The sequence below is a fragment of the Terrapene carolina genome, unplaced genomic scaffold, assembly GCF_002925995.2.
Source record: "Terrapene carolina triunguis isolate 2854851 unplaced genomic scaffold, T_m_triunguis-2.0 Scaffold69, whole genome shotgun sequence".
NCBI lineage: Eukaryota > Metazoa > Chordata > Testudines > Emydidae > Terrapene > Terrapene triunguis.
The window spans coordinates 63,606,476-63,632,448 of NW_020664420.1; the positions used below are offsets into that span (position 1 = coordinate 63,606,476).

Sequence of the window (25,973 nt, forward strand, 5' to 3'; positions counted from 1 at the left end):
AGCTGACCTTTATAACTCTTTAGTGACAGTGTTAAATAACTGTTTTTTCTCTCTGAGCATTTGATTGAAAGTTTTGAGGAAAAGGAAATAGCTCAGATGAATTTCATCGTTACTGTCTCATTTGAGGAATGAGACAGCTAAAAATAAAAGAATACCAGAATGGCAAAAGTTTCCCTGTCAGTTGCAGTTAGTACGGTGTCAACCATGTCAAGAATGAGAAAATGTAATTGGGCATTGAATCACTGTATTTTTTCCATTACTGAGCAGTTAGATAGTTCAGTGTGTCCGCAATAGAATCTAATTAGGGCGGTCAATTAATCACAGTTAACTCAAGCAATTAACGCAAAACAAATTAACTAGATTTTTAAAAATCACAATTAGTTGTGCAATAGAAAATAGTCACAATTAATTGCAGTTTTAATCACAAATAATAATGGAATACCAATTTAAATTTGCTATACATATTTTGGATGTTTTTCTACATTTTCAATTATATTGATTTTAATTACAACACAGAATACAAAGTGTACACTGCTCACTTTATATTATTATTTTTTATTACAGATATTTGCACTGTAAAAAAGTTTAACAAAAGAAACAGTATCTTTCTATTCACTTCATACAAGTACTGTAGTGCAATCTCTTTATCATGAATGTGCAACTTACAAATGTCGAATTATTATTTTTTACATAACTGCACTCAAAAACAAAACAATGTAAAACTTTAGAGCCTACAAGTCCACTCAGTCCTACTTCTTGTTCAGCCAATTGCTAAGACAAACAAGTTTGCTTACATTTATGGGAGATAATGCTGTCCACTTCTTATTTACAACGTCACCTGAAGTGGGAACATGCGTTCACATGACACTGTTATAGCCGGTGTTGCAAGGAATTATATGCCAGATATGCTAAACATTCGTATGCCCCTTCATGCTTCTACCACCATTCAAGAGGACATGCGTCCATGCTGAATTAAAATTGGTATTCGATTATTGTCTAACAATGTGATTAAAACTGCGATTAATCATGATTTTTTTTAATCTTGCGATTAATTGAGATTTTTTTCGATCATTTGACAACCCTAAATCTGATAAAGTAAGGAAAAGGCTAACATGAAAATTTTGGGTCAGTTTCCTTCTGCTGTTTCATGGTCCTAAAATACACAAATGAATAGGATACATTAAACAGGAATTATTGGTAGTTTTTGCTGATTCTATTTTTGGAATTAATTATTTATTGCAAAAATGTATAAGGCATCCGATATACAATGTGTAAGGCACTCATTCTATGTATACACAGCCTGTTACCACATACTATTTTACATAATTTAAATAGCAATATATATCATGATTAAAACTTGTTCTTCCAAGATAGAGAACATAATGTTGAAATTCATAATTTGTACAGAGAAAATTTTCATAGCAATGCATGAGAAATTAGACCTGTTACTCTGATACTACTGAAGGTGGCATTGCCTTTTTTTCCTCATAGAGCTGGATGCAGCTCAGGGTTACACTGACCTCTTCTTACATAACCCAGAACAGAAGGCCTCTGGTGACTATTTTTTTTAATCTCACAAAAATCCTCCAGGAGGGAGGACACCGTGATATAACATGTTCATAATCCCTATTTCACAAGGGGTCTGGAGCTGACCAGTATGGCCTTGGAGATGGGTAGCATTGGCTAGGGTGGAGCATGTTCCATGTGTGTACTAATTCAGTGCCACCTCCAGGGCATCTGTACCATTGGGACTCCTACAGAGCCCACGATGTAAGTGAAAGCTGCCCTAACCTGAGTAACCACCACATGCATTTCCCCAGAAGTGACACCCTCTAGGATGCAGCTTCAGTTGCTGGCACAGAAAGTTAAAATTATGCCAGTAGAATTGGATCAGGATCGGCAGCCCTTGAATAGCTGAAGTTTCTCATCACCTCATAAGACTGGACCTTCGGGCCATATTCAGGCAAAAGTCTTGATGAAAGTCTACAGGACTTCAGTGAGCTTTAAAATAGTGAAGTACAAACCATAATAAAATTCCAAAGCCATGGCTGGTCCATTTGAGCTCATGTTAATTTCCAGAGCCCAATCCATCACTTCCAAGGCCTGTAGAGGCTGACTTCTTTGTGGAGGCAGCACTCTTTGGTTCCTCAGAGAGGGAAGAGGAAGTGCCTTGGAGTGTTCTTAAGTGATTCTTGGCTAGCAGTCATAGTGCTGTTGATGGGCCTGCAATGACTGAGCCACATTCAACTCTCATCAACACAGGGGAAGTCATTACAATCTGTAGCCCAAAGGTGTAGGTAGGGCAATAAATAGGGGAACCCAGAGATTCTCTTTCTCCCTCCCACTCCCCAAAATATGCAGATTGGAACACACACCAGTAGGAAACTTATATGGAGCTTTAGTTATTAAGAAACTTCCACTATTACAATAAACACTAGACCAAATTATTCCTGTGATGCATTCGGGTACTTATTGGAGTCAATGGGAACTCCCTCAATGAAAATGCTGCATTCACTGAATGTAAAGTTGGATTCTTTCCCTTTTTTTACATAATTACAATTAATAAAAGAGCTACAGCTCATGACTGAACAGAGAAAATCAGTATTAGATATCAAATATTGCTCCTTGTTTCAATAGTATTTAATTTTTTTGTAATTTTATGAAATCTATTACATTTGACAGGTGGATGAGAAAAGTCCAGTCTGAAAATTTGGTCTTTGCAATATTTAACAATTTTACTTTTAGTAGCTTATGTATTTTCACTGTGACTAGGTAGGTCAACTTTGTTATATTACTGGTACTTTAATTTTGGAAGTTTTATTGAAACAAATTTCATAGTTGCCACTGGATCACATTTCATTGTTATAGAACATCTTTCTGGTTTAGAAAGAATTCTAGTGTTAAAGAGAATAGTAAAAGACGAAGCACTTGCTGTCACTTAGGATCAATTTATTTTAAACTAGACTTACGCAACTGAAGATACTGATAGTTTGTTTTATACACCGCTACCTCGATATAACACGACCCGATATAACACGAATTTGGATATAACGCGGTAAAGCAGTGCTCCGGGGGGGTGGGGCTGCGCACTCCGGTGGATCAAAGCAAGTTCAATATAACGCGGTTTCACCTATAACGCGGTAAGATTTTTTGGCTCCCGAGGACAGCGTTATATCGAGGTAGAGGTGTATTATGTATCTATCCTGTGTATATCCTTTCTAATATTGCTGTTGAGTATATGACACCTCAAAGCCCACATAGTGAGCTAAAGTCTATCCCTTGAGCATTATCAACAGAATTGTTTACTACGTTACAATCAATTGCACCTGAGAAAACCCATTGAAGGCAATAGGACAGCACAGGTGTCACTGGAGGCATAACCAGAAAACAAAGGTATTGCACAGGTTTAACTGAAGCTGTAATTTGGCTTGCAGAACATTCATTACTGGTGATAATGCTTTAGAAGGAAGGAACCCTGCTTGACTCTCAGAGCCTAGGTTTTCAGGACTGGGGAGGGTGGTAGAGATTTTGTGCTTGTATAAGGAGCATGTTTGCTATGGAAATAATTGGGAGACAAAAATATACGACACCACAATGACATTTCTGCAGAGTCACTTTTTTGAGTAAAACCATCTTTTAATTTTTTCATCTGCAATATGTCACAAATATTTCTAAATGGGACTTTATATTTGGTCTGCTGAGATGTGAAGTGTATAAGTTGTCACCTGTCAAATAGAATTTTGGTAAAGATTTTTGCTTTGAACTGTTTAAATAGTAGCTGCATGTCTTTCATGAACAGTAAAAGATGTAACCACCTTACCTCCACAGGTTGGTATAGGGTGTGTGTAAAGTACGAAAAAAAACCTGAGTACATTATTTACCTTGTGCTTTTCACTGTCAAAGTGACTTCAAAATGTTAATTAATCCTCTCAACGCTTTTGTGAATTAAATAATTATTATTATCTGCCATTTCATAGATGGGAAAATTGAGGCAAATAGTTTGATTTGGCCAGAGCCAAAGAATAAATTGGTGTGAGAGCTATGACTGGAACTCAGTATTTCCTGGTGCCCAGTCCTGTGCTCAGCGAAATACATGCCATTGGAATGAGAGGCATGTCATACAAATACTACTTTGGCTGCAATATGACACGTAGACTGTAACATACAATAAAATAATACTCTCATGAATGTCTGGGTAATGTGCCGTAGTCAGGAAGTATGTGTATAGCATAACTCACTGTAACTGATATGCATGGCATATGGCACAACACTACATCCCCTACAACATAATGTTGCAATGCAAAAGATTCAGTGATATTGTATTACTGGGCTATGTAGGTCAGTGTTAGGAAGCATTCTAATAGTATAATGTTGAAAACCTCCATGAGTCACTAGATTGCTGTTATGAACATCTGTTCAAGCCTCCACAGCATTTTGATGCCTCTCATGGGACACTATCTTAGGCAGTCTTTCTTTACACACTCTTGACCAATATATGTGATATATTTGACTAGAATTGTGGGCCAGTGCTTCAACTTTACTCTCTTATGAAACACATCAGTGTGCTTCAGATAACGAATGCTATTCCCTGACAGGAAGACAATTATACTTTCAGATAAGTCCATTTATGAGGAGTCTATTGTGTGATTACAGCCTGGTGTTGAGGCACCTTGTATTATCACTGTAGCCCCAATCTTTTAAAGTGGCCTTGACCCAATTTCTAAAATTGTCCCCACAGATTCTGCATGTGCAGAACTCACATCTCAGATTGTAAATTGTTCAGGACAAAGGCTATGTGTTCATATATGTCTGGACAGTGCCTAACATGTTGTCACCTAGTGAAATATAAATTATAAATAGAAATAACAATTTGCACTTGCAAATTTTGTAGTTAGCCATCAAACAGCTTTCACTGGCAACACATCAAGGGCTATTTTTGAAAATCACCCATATTAGCTACTCCCATATTTGGGATAAAACTATCAGCTGCACACCAACATGAGGTGTGTCATGGCAAAATGTTACCACAGAAGTTTGCATTTATGAAAGTGCATAAATGGGTGGGAATCATATTGCCCTTTTATCTTACAAAGCCATCAGTTTGGGACATTAGCACTTTCTTCTTCAAAAGGCATTATGACACAATAAGGGCCTGATTCTTTTAGTGCTCTTTTTCATCTCAGTCAGTATTTCTGTGCAAGGAACTGATCTGACTCAAATTCTTGACTGTAGAGTGCAGCTGAAGTAACTGGGTTGTGCACAAAGGATAGGCTGATGGAGAAGAAATCCTCTGTCATCCAAACTTCAGTATGGTAGAACAGCTTCTCTTTGGTCACTACTATAGCAAAATGTCACTCTCCTGATCCACCCACTGGGGTACTGCACTGTATTGCCCCCTGTTCAGGACTAGCCTGTAATAACACAAGATGGCACTCAGTTGTGTCTTGCATCCAGTTTGGTATGAACAATTTCCATTTTGTTGTGATCTCTCAAATGAGATGGTTTGAGACAGCAAAGTCAAATGAAGGATTTCTGTACAATGGCAACCTGCATCTCAGATTTGGTTGTCAGATAAGAAAATGTGTGATTATCCATTTGTATTTTGTAGCCATATATACTTGGACATGTGTCTACTTCCCAAAGGCAGTGTGGGACACTACTGGCTGAGTAGAGCCAAAGGAGAAAACTAACAGTGTAGTGGCAGGGCTGGCAAACCACTCTTTTCTACTGCCGTTTGGTGGCATTTAAAAAGAAACAGAAGAGACTGAGCAATTTTTATTTTCAGCCTCAGGTCAGATGTGTTAGTCAATGCAACTAGGAGTTTGAACTCAGATAAACACTTTGTATAGCAGGCAGTAAGTGATTTTAAATTTCACCTCTCTGCCTGTTTTTTTTTTTTTTTGGTTGGTTTTCCTGGGCTGCCAGACAATGGGCTTTTTCCTAATCTGGGCTGCTGTGCAGAATGCAGTTTGTGGAAAGGAAGTTTCCTGAAACATTATGAAATGCAGTTATCTCTCTGTCTTGAAGGTGAGGAAAATGATTGGGTTAGTTGCTCTAACTACAGTCCAGTCTCATTTATAAACATAGATTGCAATATTTTTGCAAAACTATTGGCTATGAGGCTAGATAGAGCCTGTTTTTTCGTGGGATACTTCACATAAACTAGATGGGATTGATAAAAGTGAAGCATTCCAATAATAACATTAGACTTTTTGTTGATGTGTTAAACACTAATAAAAATGTCAACAACCAGGCAATGGCAATAACCTTTGATGCTGAAAAGGTGTTTGATAGAATAGGCTGGGATTTCCTTTTTTATGCTTGATAGATTTGAGTTTGTAAGGATTTTGTTGATGGATTAAGCTATTTTATGCTGATACAGCAGCTTCAGTCACAACTAATGGTGCAGGGAAAAAAACATTTTTAATACGTAAAAGAATGCACCGCATGTCCTCTGCTTCCTCATTTATCTGACCCTGCTGTTGAAAGTCTTGCTTTATGGCAAGATTGTAACTTGCCGTATGAAGCAGCACAGTGAAGTAGGAGGGCATGAGGGCCCTGTATGCGCTCCCGTATGGTTATGCCCTGAGTATAATCTGGGTAACTGGGGACAGAGGCGCAGCTGTGTTTTTGCTTCTCTTGGATAGCTGGGTGGAGAGTCAGTGGAGCTTTGTGCCAGTATCCCAACGATGTGATGGGGATGAAGGTAGATAATCTGGGGGTAATCTGCATGTACAATATTCATACAGTTGCGTTTAGTGCAAAATAGTCTTTGTTGTCCCAGAGTAGATTTAAAAACTGATTTTTAAAGATGCATCAGATTTTTTTCTCTTTTTCTAGAGAGCAGAGTTAAAGTGCTTTAATTCTGTATTTCTATACCTTAGCATCTTTGGATATCTTTTAAGTTTAATGTTATCTACGGAATTTCTTGGATTTGTAATGCTTGTTTTTAATATAGTTACAACATCCCTGTAATGTTTTTACCCTTAAATTACTGGTATGTTCTCAACCTTAACTCCAATTAACATAGTTTTATTTGGGAAGTTCCTTAGATTTTTAAAAAACAAATCATATATAAACAGTAAACAAGAAACCCAAAGAGCATGTTATGTGTATTTCTAATTATTTGAATATATTCGTATCAACCTTACTTTTTTCCCTTTATTTTAACTTTTAGGGCCAGATTCACCAGTATGTTCTGGCTGCTTTATCTCACTCTGGACAAGTGCAAAGCAGCCAAAGTGAAATGGCCAGTATCCTCCAGCTTCTGATCTCCACATTCAGACAGTCTTCTCTTAACCCCCGTCCCTCACATTCCCTTACACACACCGCTCTAGATTTCTTAGGAAGGATGCTCACTTTCAAAATGGTCACTTCATTCCATTGTTCCCAAAGGGAGAGATGCCAAGCTGCCTTCAGGGAAGGTGGTGGGGTCCTATATTTTTGAGGCCACCATTTCCCATGAATTACAGAACCACAACTAATGTTTCCATAACATTACTGAGTGGGGTGATTGGATTAGTGCACTGACAAAATTGGAGAGGGATCTGTCTGAAAGACAAGATGATGTTTGTTCTAAGAGATTTGGCCTTTCTTTCTGGAGTTTTATTAGTATAATCATCAGTGTAATGTAATTATGTCCCTGTATTATGTATCTCTCCAGATGTGCAAAGGGAACTTAAAGCCGCCTTAAAGGGGCAGTTGGGGATTTCTTTGGGGATTTCACTGTCATGTGTTGTAAAGCTGGCATAGGTGGCTCTATGCCACCTTCTCTCTTCTTGGTAGTAGGGGTGTTTCAGAGCAGGCCAGAGGTGGAATTGGGGGATGGGGTGTGATGGGACCAGGTGGGAGTTGGGGCCAGAATGCGTTATCCTTGCCAGTCCCTGAGGAACCATTACAATCTGGCAGAAGCTGGAGCAGCTATTAGATTGCTCCACTTGAGGTGTGGGCTGCTTTGGCTGTTGCTAACCCCTGACATCAAGAGAGTCAGAAACGTGGTTTAAAGCTATGTATGCTTCCCCTTCTCCCCATCCCTCATCAGCTGTACTGAGAATGAATTCGGTGCAGCTAAAATCAAGCCCAGTGTCTTGGTTTGTAACTTATATATAAGTGCATAAATGGATAAATGCCTTTCCCTTCTCTTTTTAATACAAAAATAAAAATATTTTATTACACTGTTTATTCCCACATTAGGGAGAAACAGGCCATGCATTTGTGTTAAATTACACTTAGCTTACCTGTTAAATGAAAAATACTATTAAATATTAAATTAAATTATCTATATTAAAACTGCCACTGATGAAAGGATCATTGATTGTATTATCTTAATTCAGTCACTTACTTATGGATCCAAGGAGTGTCACAAATCCAGATGGTATCCCTGAGTGGAGGATTTTATATTTGGATCTTTGATTTGGCTGAAAGATGTGTAAAACTCATCTAGATAAATAGCTCCCTACTGACTACAAATATGATGATGCTTAAGACTGATGATTATTCCAGCAAGAGTCCAGAAGAAATTATACTCAGTAAATTAGCTCATGATATACCTTTTTAATTCAGGAGAATGTAACTTTTGGTTTGTGCTAACACCTCTTTATTATTAATAAACTCATCTAATTTCTTTGATCGCATGATATTTTTATAGACTTACAGGAATCACTTAACTCACTACTGAATTGCAGTCTTTGGTAAGGTTGCATCTTCCCAGCAGCACTAAGACATCTTTTTTACAGCAAAGCCTTTATATCTAGCATCTTGACAATTCCCCTCGCGTGGAGGAATTCTTGGGTGGCATAGAGCCACTGTTGCAGAGTCTACACCCCGCTTGATTCCTGCAGTGGGTATGTTTGAGAGGAAAGATGGCATCACTTGGGCTTCCCTATGTCCCAGTGATTGCTGGTTGCAGTACTGGCCCCTTGGGACTCTAGAAAGCGAGCAGTTAATGCCACCTTTGTCTTAGGTGTCATGTGGACAAAAGATGGAGCTAACGCTCTGGCCCATAGGCCATGTCTATACTTACAGCTAGATTGGCAGGGCTGCGGTTGATGCAGCTGTGTTGATTTAGTGGGTCTGATGAAGACCCACTAAGTCGATGGCAGAGAACTCTCCCATCAACTTCTGTACTCCAGCTCCCCGAGAAGCATAAGGTAAATTGCCGGGAGAGCATCTCCTGTCGACACAGCACAATGTAGACACCGCTGTAAGTCGACCTAAGGTACGTCAACTTCAGTTACATAACTTACATAACTGAAGTAGCGTAACTTAGGTTGACTTACATCTGTAGTGAAGACTAGCCCATAGTGCTGAACAGTATAAATCACTGTTATACAACAGCTCAGGAGAAGAAGTGAAGAAAACAGAAGGGAAATTTGGGTGGGCAGAAAGAAGCCTTAACTGTAGTGTGATCAGGACACCCTGATTAATATCTCTTCTTTTGCAAAATGTACCAAGACATATTTGGGCTAGATTTTCAAAACGGCCCAGGACCATGTATTTAAATGTATGCACAAGTCGGACAACTATGCACATGTTACTTAAAACACCTGTTTAGCTATTTGCATGCACATTTGCCAATGTGTATACACACATAATAACTAAGCATAGAATTCTGGGTGCATTTTTATTTGCAGACCTTGGCCCTCCATGTGTGGACCAGATTTCCAAAATGACCACAAGTGGTCAGACCTCAACTTAATGTTTCATCTAAATGACAGCACCTCTCTAAGTGTGTGCCAGGAGAAGTGGCTTATTACTGTCTCAAATGGAAGTGTGCCACCTACTGAATCACTAGCACCATTACTTGCCTCACCGTGAGGTTTCCTATGCATATGCCGACCTATATAGTATTCATAGGAGAACCACAGGATGTTGACATTCATGGAAAACTCACTTTGTATAATTTCATTTAATGGCATCAAATTTACATAAACAGTAACATGCAGAAAATTGTTTTCATGATGACATGAAAGGACACATTTTCAAATTGTCCCCTTAATTTGAGATTTTTACAAGCAAATTAGGCATTTATGCATGCAAATAATGTATTTGCTTGTCTAATTACCCGATTTGAACAAATGATGTGTTTCATGCATACAGGTGGTTATACCAACAAGAGTTTGTGGACACATTTTTAGTGGCCCAGTGAAAAGTTTGTCCCTACCCCTGTATGTAGGTAACAAGCTCTTATATGCAAAATAAGCAAAAATATATTACAGGAGTATTTTTAAGGTGCTGTGTCACTGCTGGGTTATATGTTGATTCACCTCTTTTTGTTTTGTCATGCAGTAAGTGTTGGATTCACAATGACCTTATACAAAATTAGACAAAATAAAAAGAAATTCCTAATTTCTGTGCCATGCAGATTTGTATCCAAGACTTGTTCCTGTCAACCATGCTGGAGTCCAGCAGCCCTCAGTAATTTCGACAATCTCTCCAGGCTTAGGAAGGGAGAAGAACAGACCCTGGATGACCTACAAATCAGTGATTCTCAGACTATGGGGTGGGCCTCTTAAAGGAGGTGTGGAAATGTGTCAAGGGAGGCGCGAGATGTGTGATTATTTTTTTTTAAGAGCTCTGGCTGTCAGCCCTGGGTGGCTGAGGCTTGTGCAGAAAGGTCATGCACATCTGGGAGCGGGGGATAAAGTGGACAGCTGGAGCCCCACCACCCTAGGACTGACAGCTGGAGCCCAGGGTTGACATCCAGAGCCCCGCCACCTGCGCTCGGACTCACCTTCTCCCCCCGCCCCCCACCAATCCCTCAGTGGGAGTTGGTGGGGCTCCAGCTGTCAGCCATGGGGTGGCAGCAGCAGCGCAGAAGTAAGGGTGGCAATGGGGAGCTAAGTCTGCTTTGAAAAGAGGTGACAAATATCACATTTCACATTGCCACCCTTACTTCTGTGCTGCTGCTGGCGCAGCACTACCTTCAGAGCTAGGCACCTGGCCTGCAGCCGCTGCTGTCTGCTCTGCCTTTTTTACCTATAAAAGCTTATGCCCAAATAAATCTGTCAGTCTTTAAGGTGCCACCGGACTCCTCATTGTTTCTCTCATAAGGTAGGTTTTCCATTTCTCTGATCATGCTAGTAGCCCTATTCTGCCCCTGTTCCAGTTTGAATAATTCTTTCTTAAACATGGGAAACCAGAATTGCACACAGTATTCCAGATGAGATCTCACCAGTGCCTTGTATAATCGTACTAGCACTTCCCTATCTCTACTGGAAATACCTCGCCTGATGCATCCGAGGATTGCATTAGCCTTTTTCACAGCCACATCACCTTGGCAGCTCATAGTCATCCTGTGATCAACCAATCCACATTTCTGCTCTGAGTTACGTGGGTGTGGTGCTGATTAACCATGTATTTAACTTAGGAGTCCCTATAAAATTAATGAGTTATGCCTGAGCAATAAGGAGAGAACAGACTCCTACTGTAGAGCAGAATCCTGAGGTCAGTACACAGGCAAAGCTCCCATTAAAATCAGTGGGAGTTCTGCCACCATATGGATTTTAAATATGGTTGCATATAGACTTCTGCATGGAACTAATAATTAGAAAGTGTTTCTTCACTGTAAACCTGCTGTACTGATCTTTCTAATATAAATTACTATTTTCCTTTCATCTGCATTTTTCAAGGGCACTTGAGAAATTTCCTTTATTTTCCGGGGAAATTGTATGTGAGAATTGAAGGGTGGATGAGGAACTGGTAAAAGTCTGTAGAGAAGGTTTTGAAATAATTTGGGAAGAGTATTTGAGCAATTTACTGACCAATATTCTGAGTACAGGTTGTCTATGTGGAATTTAGTCTGTACAGTTTCTTTGGCATACCACAACTAGTTGTTGCTAGCAGGGCCGCCCAGAGGATTCAGGGGGCCTGGGGCAAAGCAATTTAGGGGGCCCCTTCCATAAAAAAAGTTGCAATACTATAGAATACTATATTTTCGTGGGGGCCCCTGTGGGGCCCAGGGCCTGGGGCAAATTGCCCCACTTGCCCTGCCCTCCCCCCCGGGCGGCCCTGGTTGCTAGTGCTGAAGTAAGCAAAGATAAGAATGATATCTATGATGAAGGTAAAGAGCATTAATTAAAAAGATTATAACAGGGTTCCAAAAAGTGTTAAATTCATGGAGGATAGGTCCATCAATGGCTATTAGCCAGGATGGGCAGGGATGGTGTCCCTAGCCTCTGTTTGCCAGAAGCTGGGAATGAGCGACGGGATGGATCACTAGATGATTACTGAACAATAGAACCCTGATTGTTGTGATCAACCAGCTACATGAACCATTTTTATTCCTTGATTAATAAATATTTGTCTATGTACTTGAGCAATGAGCAGAGGTCATGCACTCAGCATGTGGAAATATTGACCTTCCTATGCTCTGGTGAAAGCACCATAGTATCAGATGTGTCATGCCTTGGAGGGGTGGTGTATAAGTACCCCTGTCTTCTTAAGTGTCCTTTCTCACAGTTAAGAACTATAAGTGAACTGTGCTCATTGTTGTTGTTGTTGTTGTTTTTTAAAGAGTTAGTTGAAAGTCAGACAGAGGTGAAACAGCAAAGAACTCTTTGCATTTGTTATGTACACTTGTTGAACGATTATTACATTAACTTATGATCTGTACCTACTGTAATTTTGAATGTTTGAATTATGAACGTTTCAATTTTATGGTCTGCTCAATTCCAAGTTAGTTCATGAACTGTAGTCTTCCATTTCTTCTTTTAAAATAAATTGTGTGGCCATCACAATTGTAATAGCATTAGTTTATAGTTCTCAGTCTTAACCCAAAGAGCAGCTGCATTTTCTAAACTGCAAGTTGATTGAATTCTTAGGAGGATGTACAGTGTATTTGCAGTCTGTAAGAATTAATACAGGAAGTTCAGGCGACCATTTAAACTCTTGATTTGTGAAGAGAGGTGAGATTGCTCGAGGACACTGACAGTGAAGAAGAGTTTGCAAGGCACTGTACATTGTTTAGGATACCATTCACATGTTCATAGTCCTCCTGCAGCTTCCTTTTAGAAATTTATTGTGGTATTTAAAAATCAGCTTAAAAATTCCTAATAATGTGATTTAAAAAAAACTAACAACCTTAGTTAGGAAGGATTCTCATCTTTCAGCTATGGAAAGGAGTTTTACATACTGCCCACGTAGTGAAAAGCTTGGTTCAGACTATATTTGCAGTACCAGACATTCCTTTTTCTGCCTCATGGTGGGATGTTATCACTGATGAAACACTGCTAGTGTAATGGATTATTTTCCCTCTTGCAAAGCTGCTCATAGAACCTGGTTCTGCAGTTCTTCCTTGAATAGTTCCAATTCAAATCAGTGGGAGGTCTGCCTGTGGAAGGACTTAGCCAGTTAGGATCGTGAAAGAAAGGAGATGCCATAAGGTTGTTTATTGTATGTGAAATATTTTAACTCAATATCATAATTATCAATTTTTTCCCATTCCCAGAGTGAATTTTTTGTTTGGTTTGGTATTTATTTAGAAAAGTTTGGGAGGTGACAGTTGATAAAATATAGTGAAGTATCTGATACCTTTTGTGCTAAAGGCCCCTCCGATCCTGCAAAGGCTTATTCATGCAGCATGTATAACTTTCAGCATGTGATCAGGCTTGCTGAACTCATTGAGGCTACTCATGTGCTGCAGTTAAGCATATGAGTAAGCTTTGCAGGAAAAACAACAAGGAGTCTGGTGGCACCTTAAAGACTAACAGATTTATTTGGGCATAAGCTTTCACTTCTTCAGATGGTTTTTACGCACGAAAGCTTATGCCCAAATAAATCTGTTAGTCTTTAAGGTGCCACCAGACTCGTTGTTTTTGTAGATACAGACTAACACGGCTACCCCCTGATACTTTGCAGGAAAGTATCTAAAATTTGTCATGTGGCCACAATCCTGATAAAGCTTCTGTACATTCTGAACTTTACATACTGTGAGTAGCCCATCAATTTCAATGGGACTACTCACAGTGAGGAAAATGTAAGCATGTAAGAAATCTTAGCATATGCAGGGCCTTAATCAAAAATTACAATTAGGGGATATAAGAATTTGAGTAAACTTCAGTTTTATATAAACATCTTTTACATCAATTTCTATTTTATATAAAAGTTCTTTCTAGTTTAAGTAAAATTATGTATTGAGTTGGTTTAGTTATACCTTTGACTCCATAACACAATGGTTTAGCAAATGGTATTTGACATATTTACAGTTTTCAAATTTTGTCAGTTGTAATGTTGCTAATGACCAACTACTGCATATGTGTTTGGTTTTTTTTAAAGAGGTTTGTAAACCCTTTACTAAAGTAGACCTTATATTTTATTATTTCAGTTGTTCATGGTGGACAACGGAGCAGATGACTGGAGAATAGCCATGACTTACGAGCGTATTTTCTTCATCTGCTTGGAAATACTGGTGTGTGCTATACATCCCATACCTGGGAACTATACATTCACCTGGACAGCCCGGCTTGCCTTCTCCTATACTCCATCCACAGCAACAGCTGATGTGGATATTATTTTATCTATACCAATGTTCTTAAGACTATATCTTATTGCCAGAGTTATGCTTTTGCATAGCAAACTTTTCACAGATGCCTCATCTAGAAGCATTGGAGCACTAAATAAGATAAACTTCAATACACGTTTTGTTATGAAGACTTTAATGACAATATGTCCGGGAACTGTATTGTTGGTTTTTAGTATCTCATTATGGATAATTGCTGCATGGACTGTCCGAGCTTGTGAAAGGTAAGTTTCTTTTTCCTTTTATATATATTTAAGAAATGTAAATGTCTTACAAAGTGTTTTTCTTCTAATCTCTTGGATATTATCTCATTCTCTTATGTTGAGGAGTGAGGCTTCCAGTACCTGGATGCCAGGGCCGGCTCCAGGCACCAGCCAACCAAGCACGTACTTGGGGCGGCACCTTGTAAGGGGCGGCCAATCTTGGGGTGGGGGGGCGGCGCTCAGGTTTTTTTGTTGTTGTTTTTGGTTCAGCGGGGCGGCGCGGGGGGGGGGGTGGTTTTTGGTTGGGGGGGGGGGGTTTGGGGGGGGGGGTTGTTTTGGGTTGGGGGGGGGGTTTTTTTTTTTGCTTGCGGCTGCAAAAAAGTTAGAACCAGCCCTGCTGGGGGCATGTTGATTGTTAGCTGAATTGTGCTTTTTGTATCATGGCTCTCTGGAATACTTTATCTCTTGACCTCAAAGGCCTTTGAAAGGGATGTTTAAATTGTCAGAGATTTCTCCCATAGCATTGTGATGTGAGTTTTTTACTTCATTCTAATTTTATCTGAGTGCTTTATTATGAGTAGCCTAGAACATTAAAGTGGATAGTGGAACATGAGTGCCATAAACATTACTTTTAATAATAGTCTTTAAATTTCTGTATTAATATTAGGTCTCAGTCATTTTAGCTTATGGCTTACTACAGTTATTGGCAATGGTGTAAATCAGTAATCGGAAAAGCCAGTAAAAAGTTGATTCCAAAAACTCTCATAATTCTAGTGCCCTTTAGTGAAAATGAAAAATCAAAGGTGTAATCCCAATATATTCTATTGACAGAGATCTTTTTATTTTGGTTAGGTTGAATGCATATCGTTTATACACCTCTACCCTGATATAACGCTGTCCTCGGGAGCCAAAAAATCTTACCGCGTTATAGGTGAAACCGTGTTATATCAAACTTGCTTTGATCCGCCGGAGTGCGCAGCCCTGCCCCCCTCCACCTCGGAGCGCTGCTTTACCGTGTTATATCCGAATTCGTATTATATCAGATCGCGTTATATTGGGGTAGAGGTGTATTTACAAATACTTGATTTACTTTGGTAGAAATACAAATATAACAATAGAGGAAAGAGGTAGGAGTTATAGTGGTTGACACTTTTTTCTGAAGTCCAGAAAAAGTGCACTTGATAGCCTGATATTTTGTTAACTTATGTTTCAAGCTTCAGCAACCAATGGACGTTGAACAGGCACAGAACAAATCAGTATCAGTAGTGACACCATCAAATCTGATTTCTCAAAAATACCACTTACAAAAAGAAATGAGCAGGGTAACTTCTGACTACTGTGGATTCGAGTGAGTGCGTGACTGAGAACAGGTAGAACAGGACCATTTGATTGAAGCAGTTAGGAAGAATCTCTGAAAGATTTGATATCTGATGTGGTTCTCAGGCCTTACACTGAAATACCCTCAATTACTCATGGTGGAATACCTTCTTCAAAATATTTCCAAGATTTCCACTATCAGTTGGTGATCACTCTGTAGCCCTTTGCCTATATGCCCATTTTGAAAGCAATTTTGCAATTGCTTTCTGGCAGTCAATTGCTGTAGACATGTTGTTTTTGAAAGTTGCTTGTCACATCTCCACTCAGTTAGATAAGGGGAAAAGTGGCAAATTTTATAAACCGAATATGGAAGTTATCTTGTTATCACAGTCTTCCCTGTTTAAAAACCTCAGAACTGAAAAACAGTGGAATGAAGTGTGATATAGTATGTTCCTCTGGATTGTCAATGATCCAAGTGCTGTGGTGAAGATGTACAGTGTATAACATGTGATGCCAGGAATAGCTCGTCATCAGAGTATATTCTGAAACACCATGCTAAGGATCATATATCATATTATTTATTGACAGAGACAAGGTAGATGAGGTAATATCTTTTATTGGACCAACTTGGGTTGGCGGTATAGCTTTTGACCACTACAGAGCTTTTCTTCAGAAGACACTTGTACTTTCCACCAAGAGAAGATGGTCCAATAAAAGATATTACCTCACCTACCTTGTCTGTCTCAGTTCCTGGGTCCATTGTGGCTACAACACTACAAACGTTAGTTATTGTCTATCAAAATAGTCCCCTCAGCTGGGACAGGTATAACAAATTATTATTAATATGTTTTATTTATTAAAAGTCAGTTTCTCCTCCTGAATATGTTAACAATAAACTTCAAACATAATTAATTTTTCACCAATTTTGTCCTTTTTTTGTCATATTGCCTCCAATTTCACTTCAATTGGGACACCTTCCAGTAGCCTCCCAAGAGGAGCTGAGCAGATTCAACTCTACTTAACACCATTGTTTTTGAATATACTGTAATTTAATTATTATTGAATCACTCTATTATTTGCTCTGTATTAAATGAATATTCAAAACAGACTATGATAAAGCCAGTTTTTGTCAAGAAGAAAGGTACTGAATGAGAACAGTGAGGTTCCTGAAAAGCACTTAAGCATGTGAATACTTTTGCTAATGTGATCTAGTTCCATTGCACTCAGACAAAACTGCAAATATATCATGACTGTGACTTGTCTTATTCTCTGCAAAACCAATGACAGAATTTGTGAATTTTTAATTTCATTTGCAACTCTTGAATTCACTATAATGAATGGAGATACCAGGCGGGATCATTCACTGATTTTATTTATTTATTTATTTAAAAAAACACCAGATCAACATACAGTAGTCCTAGGGTTAACTTTATACTTGGTGTAACTGCACTTCCTTCAGTAGAGTTAAATGAGAGATTAGTTTGGCTCCTTATTGTTAGTAATTATGAATTTTAAAAGCTCTGGCCTAATGCATGGGGAATTGGATACTCATTTCCTATCATTAATGGGAGTTGCATGGCCAATTTCCTGCACATTACACTTCGTATTTCTCCTGGAGGGATTATGCTTCATAGAAGAACTGCACTGGCCCAGTTACTAATTAGTCACATTTAAAAAATTGTGGCTCCTCACTCTGTAATGAAGTACGGTAAGAAAGTGCCACAGGCACAGAATGCTAAAAGGTGTGTCTATTTTTAAACCAACGTCATCTTCTTGTATATATTCATAGTTATAATAGTAGTTAGAGATGGAAAAGACAATTTAGATCATTGAGTCCATTCTGAGGTTAGTGCAGTTATAATCCCCAGATAGAGGATGGATCTGAAACCATATTTAATGGGCTTGATTCACTCCCTAGCAAAAATTTACACAGATAACCACATGTTTCATTTACTTAAGTTGATTTTTCCATCATAAGTAGAGAGAACCTTTATTCTAGTAGGTTGTTTTACGTGTGTCAGAAAATAAACATTACAATTAGAAAGAATTTATAGTTTTACTTGGCATTATACATGGCAGTCTAACATTTTAATTGTTTTTTTGGGGGGACGGGACAGATTCTTATTCAGCAGAAATTAAAACTCTGTCAGGATTTTGATTTATTTTCCTGATGAGAGATAATGAAATAAAGAAAAAGTAACTGTTCTGTTCCACAAATATCACTAATTCTCCTACAGACACAGTGGTCGATAAAGTGTTATAGCAAGTTGTTTTATTGTTTCTGTGACTGTATATCTTCATATCAATTTGCCTGACTATTCCAGTTAGTGCAAAATAGTGTGAATGGAGACAGGTCTCACCAAAAAATTAATAAAAATCATGGAATGCATATTAGACTTTATCATCCCATTCCAAAGCACTCATGAAGGTTTATGCATAGCCAGGAATAGCTAATGGCAAACAGAAAAGGCATAACAGATTTTCATGTAAGTGCTGTAAAATCCTGAGTACTCATGTTAACAACAGAAGCAGCAGCTGAATGACTGCCTAGTAACCAGTCCTATTTGGTTTAAACTGTTTGGCCAATCGGTTGTCCCATTGGGACTCTGGAGACTGTCACATCATAGACCTCATGGAAATGTGATGGATAGGTTTGAGTGGGAATATTCATGGTTGGGAAGGAAACCTCTGTCTCTAGATTAGTCATTGCTTTGACTATCCTTTGGCTTGACTTAGTCTAAACACTTTTTGAGCAGGAACTGTCTTCCTCAATGTTTTGTATGGCACTGAGCATAGTGTCAGCTCTCAGCAAATTAACAATAGTGGGTGGCATCCTTTGTGTTGGTGTGTGCATGAGACATTTTACAGGATGCAGCTTAAGGTCATCCTTGAGGGCATTAGGTATGAATGAAAATGAGAGCAGGCAGGTAATGTGTACTGAGTGTAGGCAGTCTAGCAACGTTCCAGGATAATCTGGCAAAAGAAACATAGAAGATGAGCATGGTGGAGGTATTCAAGTCTTTGCCATATATGCAGCCCTGGAAACCTGACTGATTGCTTGTGGTTTCTAGGGCTGCAAATGTGGCATAGTGTTGAATACCTACACCGCACCAGCAGGTATCAGTTTGATGCACAGCTGTCTGTCATGAATGTGCTCCCTAAAATATATCTTAGTTTTATCTGGCCCAACCCAAGAAATGCTTAATTTTTCATTTGTCTTTTTGAGATATGTGACTCTTAATCTACAACACTCATGAATGCATTTGCTTACAGGGTCCATTATTCAAGTGTGAAACTAATAGTTTTTTACTGTCTCCATCATAGTGATCTTTCAATTGTTGCTGAAATGGCTCTTCATTCCGGCAGTCAGTCAGTTACAAAAGGTGAAATATAAATATCTTCTACCTCCACAAAAAAGTTAGAAACACATTAAATTTTTAGTATTTTATAATTGAAAAATGGCTTGGCAAATTTGCTTCAAACTTAAAAAAATTTAAAGTAAAAACCCCTTTATTTCACGCTGAAAAGAGATTATTTTTCCCGGCACAAGGAGGATCAAAAAGAGAGCTTAAAATGGAATGCTGGTTGCAGCCGTAACTATAATATTCTATGCATATATTCCAGCACGTCTCTGTAAAAAGATTCTGAGCCAAATTCTGCCCTCATTTACACTGCTGTATGTCCAGAGTAGCTCCATTCCCTTCGTTGGAGTTTCTCTGAATTAACAGCAGTTTAACTGAGAGCAGAATTGGGTCCACTACATTTTTCTTACAAATGATATTGGCACCTTGTTTGCTTTTGTGTGTCTCTCTTTTGACTTTTTTGACTGTGAAGCCATTTCAGACAAAGAAGCTTATGTCATCATTTTTCTCATTCAGATTCTGTTCTGTCCTGTTCTGTCCTTGATTTAACTCAAATATTTGTTTGCTCTCTTTTTGTGTTCAGTTGGACTTCCTCTGTACTTGCTGTACATTCTTTCATTTTTCTACAAATACATGAACTTCTGTGTACCTTATTTTCTGGAAATCAGATGTCATCTCAAAGGTTTCTACAGGAAACTTAGAAATCGTAAGTGTGAGGCAAATTCTGGAAATCTAAGAATCCCTTTTTTCATACTGACAACTCAGACATGTCAAGCCTCTAAACTCTCATTGAAAATGAAAAGTTATTTAGATATCTAATTTCCTCATGACTTGTGCCCAATATCGTTTGCTGGTGTGAGAGGGAAATGTGTCCTAAAGTATTCATATAAAGCAGAATGCCACATTAGGCAGTAATGTGTACTACCAAAACTAATATCATATGGTAAACTGAGTAGACCCCTGTTTTCTGCATGGGCTATCTATCTATTTTTAAAGACTTTAATATAGATGTTTACCAGAGAGATTGAAGTTACGTGAATTACAGTAGCTCCCAGATGCCTTAATCAGGATTGGGGCCCCATTATATTTATAATCCTCCGGACATATATGCAGTAAAATCTATTCCCTGCCCTGCAGATCTTGCAGTCTAGTTGATAGTGATGTTAAGATCTGGCCTCCACCTCCCTTTCTGCACAGGTTCTCACAAGTTTCATCCAAATCTTCCTCCTCCCCTCACATTGCCTTTCCTTCTCCTCCTATATCTCTCCTCCTTCTTTCCTGTCACAGAGGCAGAAGTTTCTTTGCTGCTCTCCTCCTCTAATCACCCATTTGCCTCAGTGACTCCAACCCAACTCTTATGTCTTACACCCACTCTTATCTCATCCGTCCCTTTACTCTTCTCCTTAACCTCTCATTCTTCTCTAGCTCTTTCCCTTCACAATACAAACATGCTTTAGTCTCTCCCATCTTAAAACAAATCCACTCTTTGCCCCTCTTGTCTCTCTCCTCTTGTCTCTCTCGAACTATTACCCTTTCTTCCTTTTCCCTTTAATGTCTAAGGGTATGTCTTCACTACTGGCTGGATCGGCGGGCAGCGATCGATCCAGTGGGGATCGATTTATCGCGTCTAGTCTAGATGCAATAAATCGATCCCCGAGCACTCTCCCGTCAACTCCTGTACTCCACCAGGCCAAGAGGCGCAGGCATAGTCGACGGGGGAGCGTCAGCAGTTGACTCACCGTAGTGAAGACACCGCGGAAAGTAGATCTAAATACGTCGACTTCAGGCCTGGGTTCCCCTACTGGCCACTGGGGAAGTGGCATCATCAGGGCATCACAGAAGAAGACTGCCTGAGTCTGTTTGCATAGAAAGACTTTGGGGTAACCCTGGAAGTGGGAAACACGGATGGTGACCCGGCTTGAGAGCTGTCATGAAGAGGACACTATGGTTCTTGGAGTGAGGCAGGTCTGTAGGATGTGAGGATAATGAGAAAGGCACCAGCTCAGTGGTTTGAGCATTAGCCTGCTAAACCCAGGGTTGTGAGTTCAGTTCTTGAGGGGGCCATTTAGGGAACTGGGGTAAAAATCTGTCTGGGGTTTGGTCCTGCTTTGAGCAGGGGGTTTTTCAGCTAACCTGTCTAAACAATGTCAAAAAGAATATGAAAGAAATTGTTCTCTTATTTTTATCACCTGGATAACCTGGATCGATTGGTCTTCAGCTGTCGTTAAGACTGCGCTGATCACAACACATCCTCCATTCTTCTCGTATTCTTGCGTTTCTTCTCCATGTTTGTCTGAAACGTTTAACAATGTCATCTTCCCATCTTCTTGGAGGCCGACCAGGTGGTCTTTTCTGTTCTCGCAGGTACCACTCAGTAATGATTGTGGTCCACCTATTGTCCGTGAACCGTGCTATGTGGCCCGCCCGTCATATCTTATTATATCTGCTTTCCATGATAATATCTTTCACACCATTGCGTTCTCTAATCATTTCATTTGGGATACGATCCAGAAGGGAAATTCCCAACATAGCTCGTTCCATTGCTCTTTCAGCTACCGACAGCCACTGTTCTTCTCTCTTCGTCTTATTTTTATCATCACTGTCCATTCAATGCAGAATCTCTTATTTCCTTTTGGTTTGATTGAAATTGAAACACATTACTTGTGATCAGGTTTCTTCAATGGTTGTAAAAGTAATCATAAAATATTCATTACAACAATGATCAAACGTGCCCTATTATCACCTTGATTTATGACTCTGTTCCAATGCTATGAATGATCAAATATTTTTCTTTTCATTCCAACTTTAGTTTTGGATGTTGCAGAGTGAATGTTAATTACTGTAAGTGTAAGTTGTAGTGCTTTTTAAATATTTACACTTCAAGGGGCTAAAAATAGATGTAACCATTTATGTAACTGTCCTTTCCATTTGTGAAAGTTACTAGTAGGCACTAACAATATTGTTTTACAAAACAACAATACAAACGTAAGGGGTGTTATCACTGAAGCTCTACCCTTGTATGGTATACACAACCTGTTTGGGGGCAGATAAATCCTGGAAGGCCCATACCCAACACAGTGTAGCTGATCCAGGGAAGAAACTGACCTTCAGTGTAATGCTAAAGGAAAATAACTATGTACCATGTTGTTGCACAGCCTGAAGGGGGAAGAATTCATGTACCTTTAGTGGAGGCAATGGAGATGCACCAGTTCATACTAATGGTGAATTTGACTCCACTCTGTCTTAGATTCTTCCCTTGATTATTTTCTGGAGCGATGATGGTTGTGGTTTTTGCCAGAACTTTGTGGAATATGAATTAGAACACTTTGCACTGACATGTTCTTCTGTTAGCCTTGATTTATGGAATTACTTTCACTATAATGGAAGATCACAAAGAAAGGAGTAATGTGTCAGTGAGTAACATTCTCTCTTTACAAAATCTCAGGGAAAGGTGTTAGTGAACCAGGGCAATGTCAGCCTTTAACCAATCCAAAAAATGGCATATCCAACACAGCAGCTACCTAAAAAAATTTTTTTTTCTTTCTTTAATATTTAAGTGCAGGAGATTTTATAACTGGTTAAAATAATGTCTCTGTTTTTATTTTTTAGTTTAATCCAACTAAAGCTGGAAAATCCTTTGGGGCCTGAATCTCCTTTTACTTGCATTGTTTTTATGCTTGTGTAACTGTATTGATTTTATTGACGTTACTCCTGATTAGAGCTGTGCAAAACTTGTCTGATTTTTTTTTCTGTCTGAAAAATGCAGATGCAAGCTGGCTGAAACATTTTGTGAATTTGTGTCAATTTTCAAGCAAATTGTACTAACCACTGGGCTATGGGGTATTCTGCAGTAAATCGCTCTCAATATCTCCTACTGAAGTTGTTCTACTTTGCATGAAGTACTTCAATATTTATTGGGCCAGACTGAGTGACAATGACTCTATGGCTTGGTGGCATGGGCACTCACCTGAGGGTGTGTATAGGAAAGTAGGGGACCTGGATTATAATTCCTGCTCTAATGAATATTAATTAGTTATTTGAAATGGAATAACTTCAGCAGGAGAGATTGTGAGACCAGCCATAGAATACGCTCTGGCCCAGTGGCTAGGGTATTTTCCTGGGACATAAGAGATGTAGGTTCAAATCCCTTTTCCACTCCAGGCCAAGGAGGGACTTGAACCCATAGCCTAGGTGAGTGCTTTAACTGATGGGCTATAGAGCATAAAGGGTGGTACTACTACAACAGTTTTGTAAATTTCATTTGCCTTTTTTTTTTTTTTTAAGGTTTAAAAATTCCTCAAATTAGAATACTTTTTTATCACCAAAAAAATTCTCCCCCCCAGCTTTTTGAATAGCAAAAAAAACAAACAAACAAACAAAAAACACCAAACACTCTTCCCTCCCCGCCCCCTTTTGGGTTGATTTAAAATTAAATCTTTTTTTTTTTATTGTTTGGAACTGATAAACAGAAAAATCAGTTATTCCCACAGTTCTACTCCTAATTTCACTTGTATAAATTCATGTAGAATCAGGACCAAATCACCTAGAAGTTTCTGGGGCCTCAAAACAGCAGGTGAGCAAAATCACAAGTGCTTCATTATCAAACCACAAGAGTGTGAAACAGAGAAGTGCACAGTTGCTTTCAAGGACAAAAAAAGTCTGGTTTAATTTGGATTCTTCAAAACATGATATAGATGTTGACCTTCCTCCCATAGAAAGAAAGGTGGTCTGATACTGTTTTTTACAGGAAATTGGAAATTGTGTGTGTTCCTATAATATCCTTATTCAGTGTTCAAAGTCAACGTTATAATCTCCGAAGTCTGCTTTCAAACGAAGACAAATTTTAGTGTCAAAGCAGAATTTTTTTCCTTTGTAATGTATAACTTAAATTGTTTTGACTGCTTTTAAAGTGAAATATTCTTAATAGTGCAGCGTCTTGCCTCAGAAGGACTCTATCCTTGAGGAAAAACTGTAGAATATACATGGTAAACTGATTTATGCTTCAGTACAATCTTTCACTTTTTTTTAATCTTTATTTTTTGTTGCCTCTTAATTTAGGAAAGAGTTTTACATTCAAATGGGGGGATCTTAGGCTTTACCATCTGTTTTCTCCTGCTACTTGACCTAGTTTGTAAGCTGCAAAAAAGAATATAACATTTGTAACATAGTAATCATTTCTGTGGTAGCAGATTGGGGGGTTGTGGACCAACTTCTGTCCTTAGATATTTATACATTAACTTTAATATGAGAGTAGAATTTAACCCTGTGCCCTAACTGCATAGTTCAGCTGTAGGAGAAACTGGGGTTTGTAGGAGAAATTTCATATGCTTCAAACACTGATACTTATATGAAGGGAATACTGAAAAAGTACATTGTTTCTCTTCCTTGCATGAGAATCCCTCTTTTAAATCAAGATTGCAGTAATATGCAGTTTGCTAGTTTAGTTTGATTTCTTTTCCAGCTTTGTGGACTCCTTACATCTCCTTGCTTTTGATGTTATTTTATGTACTGAAACTGCATTGCTGATTTTTACCTTGAAAATTTCAAAATCAACCAAAGATTTTTATAACCTTTGCCCTAAGTAATCTTGCAGATGTCAGTTATTTCTGTGGCTAATGTGTTAAGAAGTAACCCTAATGCCTTGTCTGCACACAAAAGTTGAAGCAGTTAAAATAAGGAATCAACTTAAGCTATATCAATAAAAGGCACTTTTAAACCCATTTAAGAATGTCCACACAATGGCAGGGACATCATTTCAGAAAAAAAAAATTGGGAGTGGGAGGTGCCAAGTTCTGTTACCAAATACAATATAATCACAAATGTTTTATCTTGCAAATTTCAGGGGGTGGGGGAGAGATGAGGATGAGGGGCAAAACATGGAAGACATAATAGAACATATAGACCTATGAAAAGTCCAGACTGGAGGGGGGGGGGTGAGAGAGACCAACTGCCTCCTTTGCCCCATAGCAAATGGTGCCCCTGCACAAGGGGTCTGCAACCAGTGCAGTTAAATCAGTGCATCTTGTGTGAAGACCAGTCCTAAAATAGTTTTGGACATAAGTGTTTGATATTTGAACCAGTAATGTCACCTTCAGTTAATGGTTACCACTGGGTCTGGGGAATAAGTGTTGTCAAGCTGGATAGACTGTTAACAGACTTGACCCCTTGTGTTTATGGGGTGGAATCACTGAATTGAAGTAGGTTTCCTGTTGTACTGCAAAACAGCTATAGATAAAGCTACATATAAATGTGTAGCAAAGATAATCCATTGCCCAGTTCCCAAAACCAAATGGCCAAACACATTCAAAATTTAGAACAGGAGAATCTGTGTAATAGGGAGTGGGCTATAGGAATGGGTGCTTTTACTGGCTGAGAGTCAGTGCAGGTCTATGCTTAATACTTTTGCCAGTGTAGTGTCGGAGAATAACAGAGTTCTCACTTTTTGTTTGGGTACAGCAAGTCAGATACTTTATTTTCTCTCACAATTGCGCAGAGGGAGAGAGCTAAGCAGGTCTCTCTACAGGTAAACAATTACAGCAAACCTTTATACCTTTCATTACAGACAATAATAAG

The 25,973-nt window shown here is 38.8% G+C and overlaps 1 protein-coding gene across 1 annotated transcript in view; it reads left to right on the forward strand.

The window, feature by feature from the left end:
- KCNN2 (potassium calcium-activated channel subfamily N member 2) overlaps window positions 1-25,973 on the forward strand; it is a 95,465-nt gene that overhangs the window by 7,665 nt on the left and 61,827 nt on the right. The window contains exon 3 of the mRNA XM_024200647.2: window positions 14,324-14,742. Within this exon, the coding sequence (XP_024056415.2) occupies window positions 14,324-14,742 (419 nt within the window). The remainder of the gene's footprint in view (window positions 1-14,323; window positions 14,743-25,973) is intronic.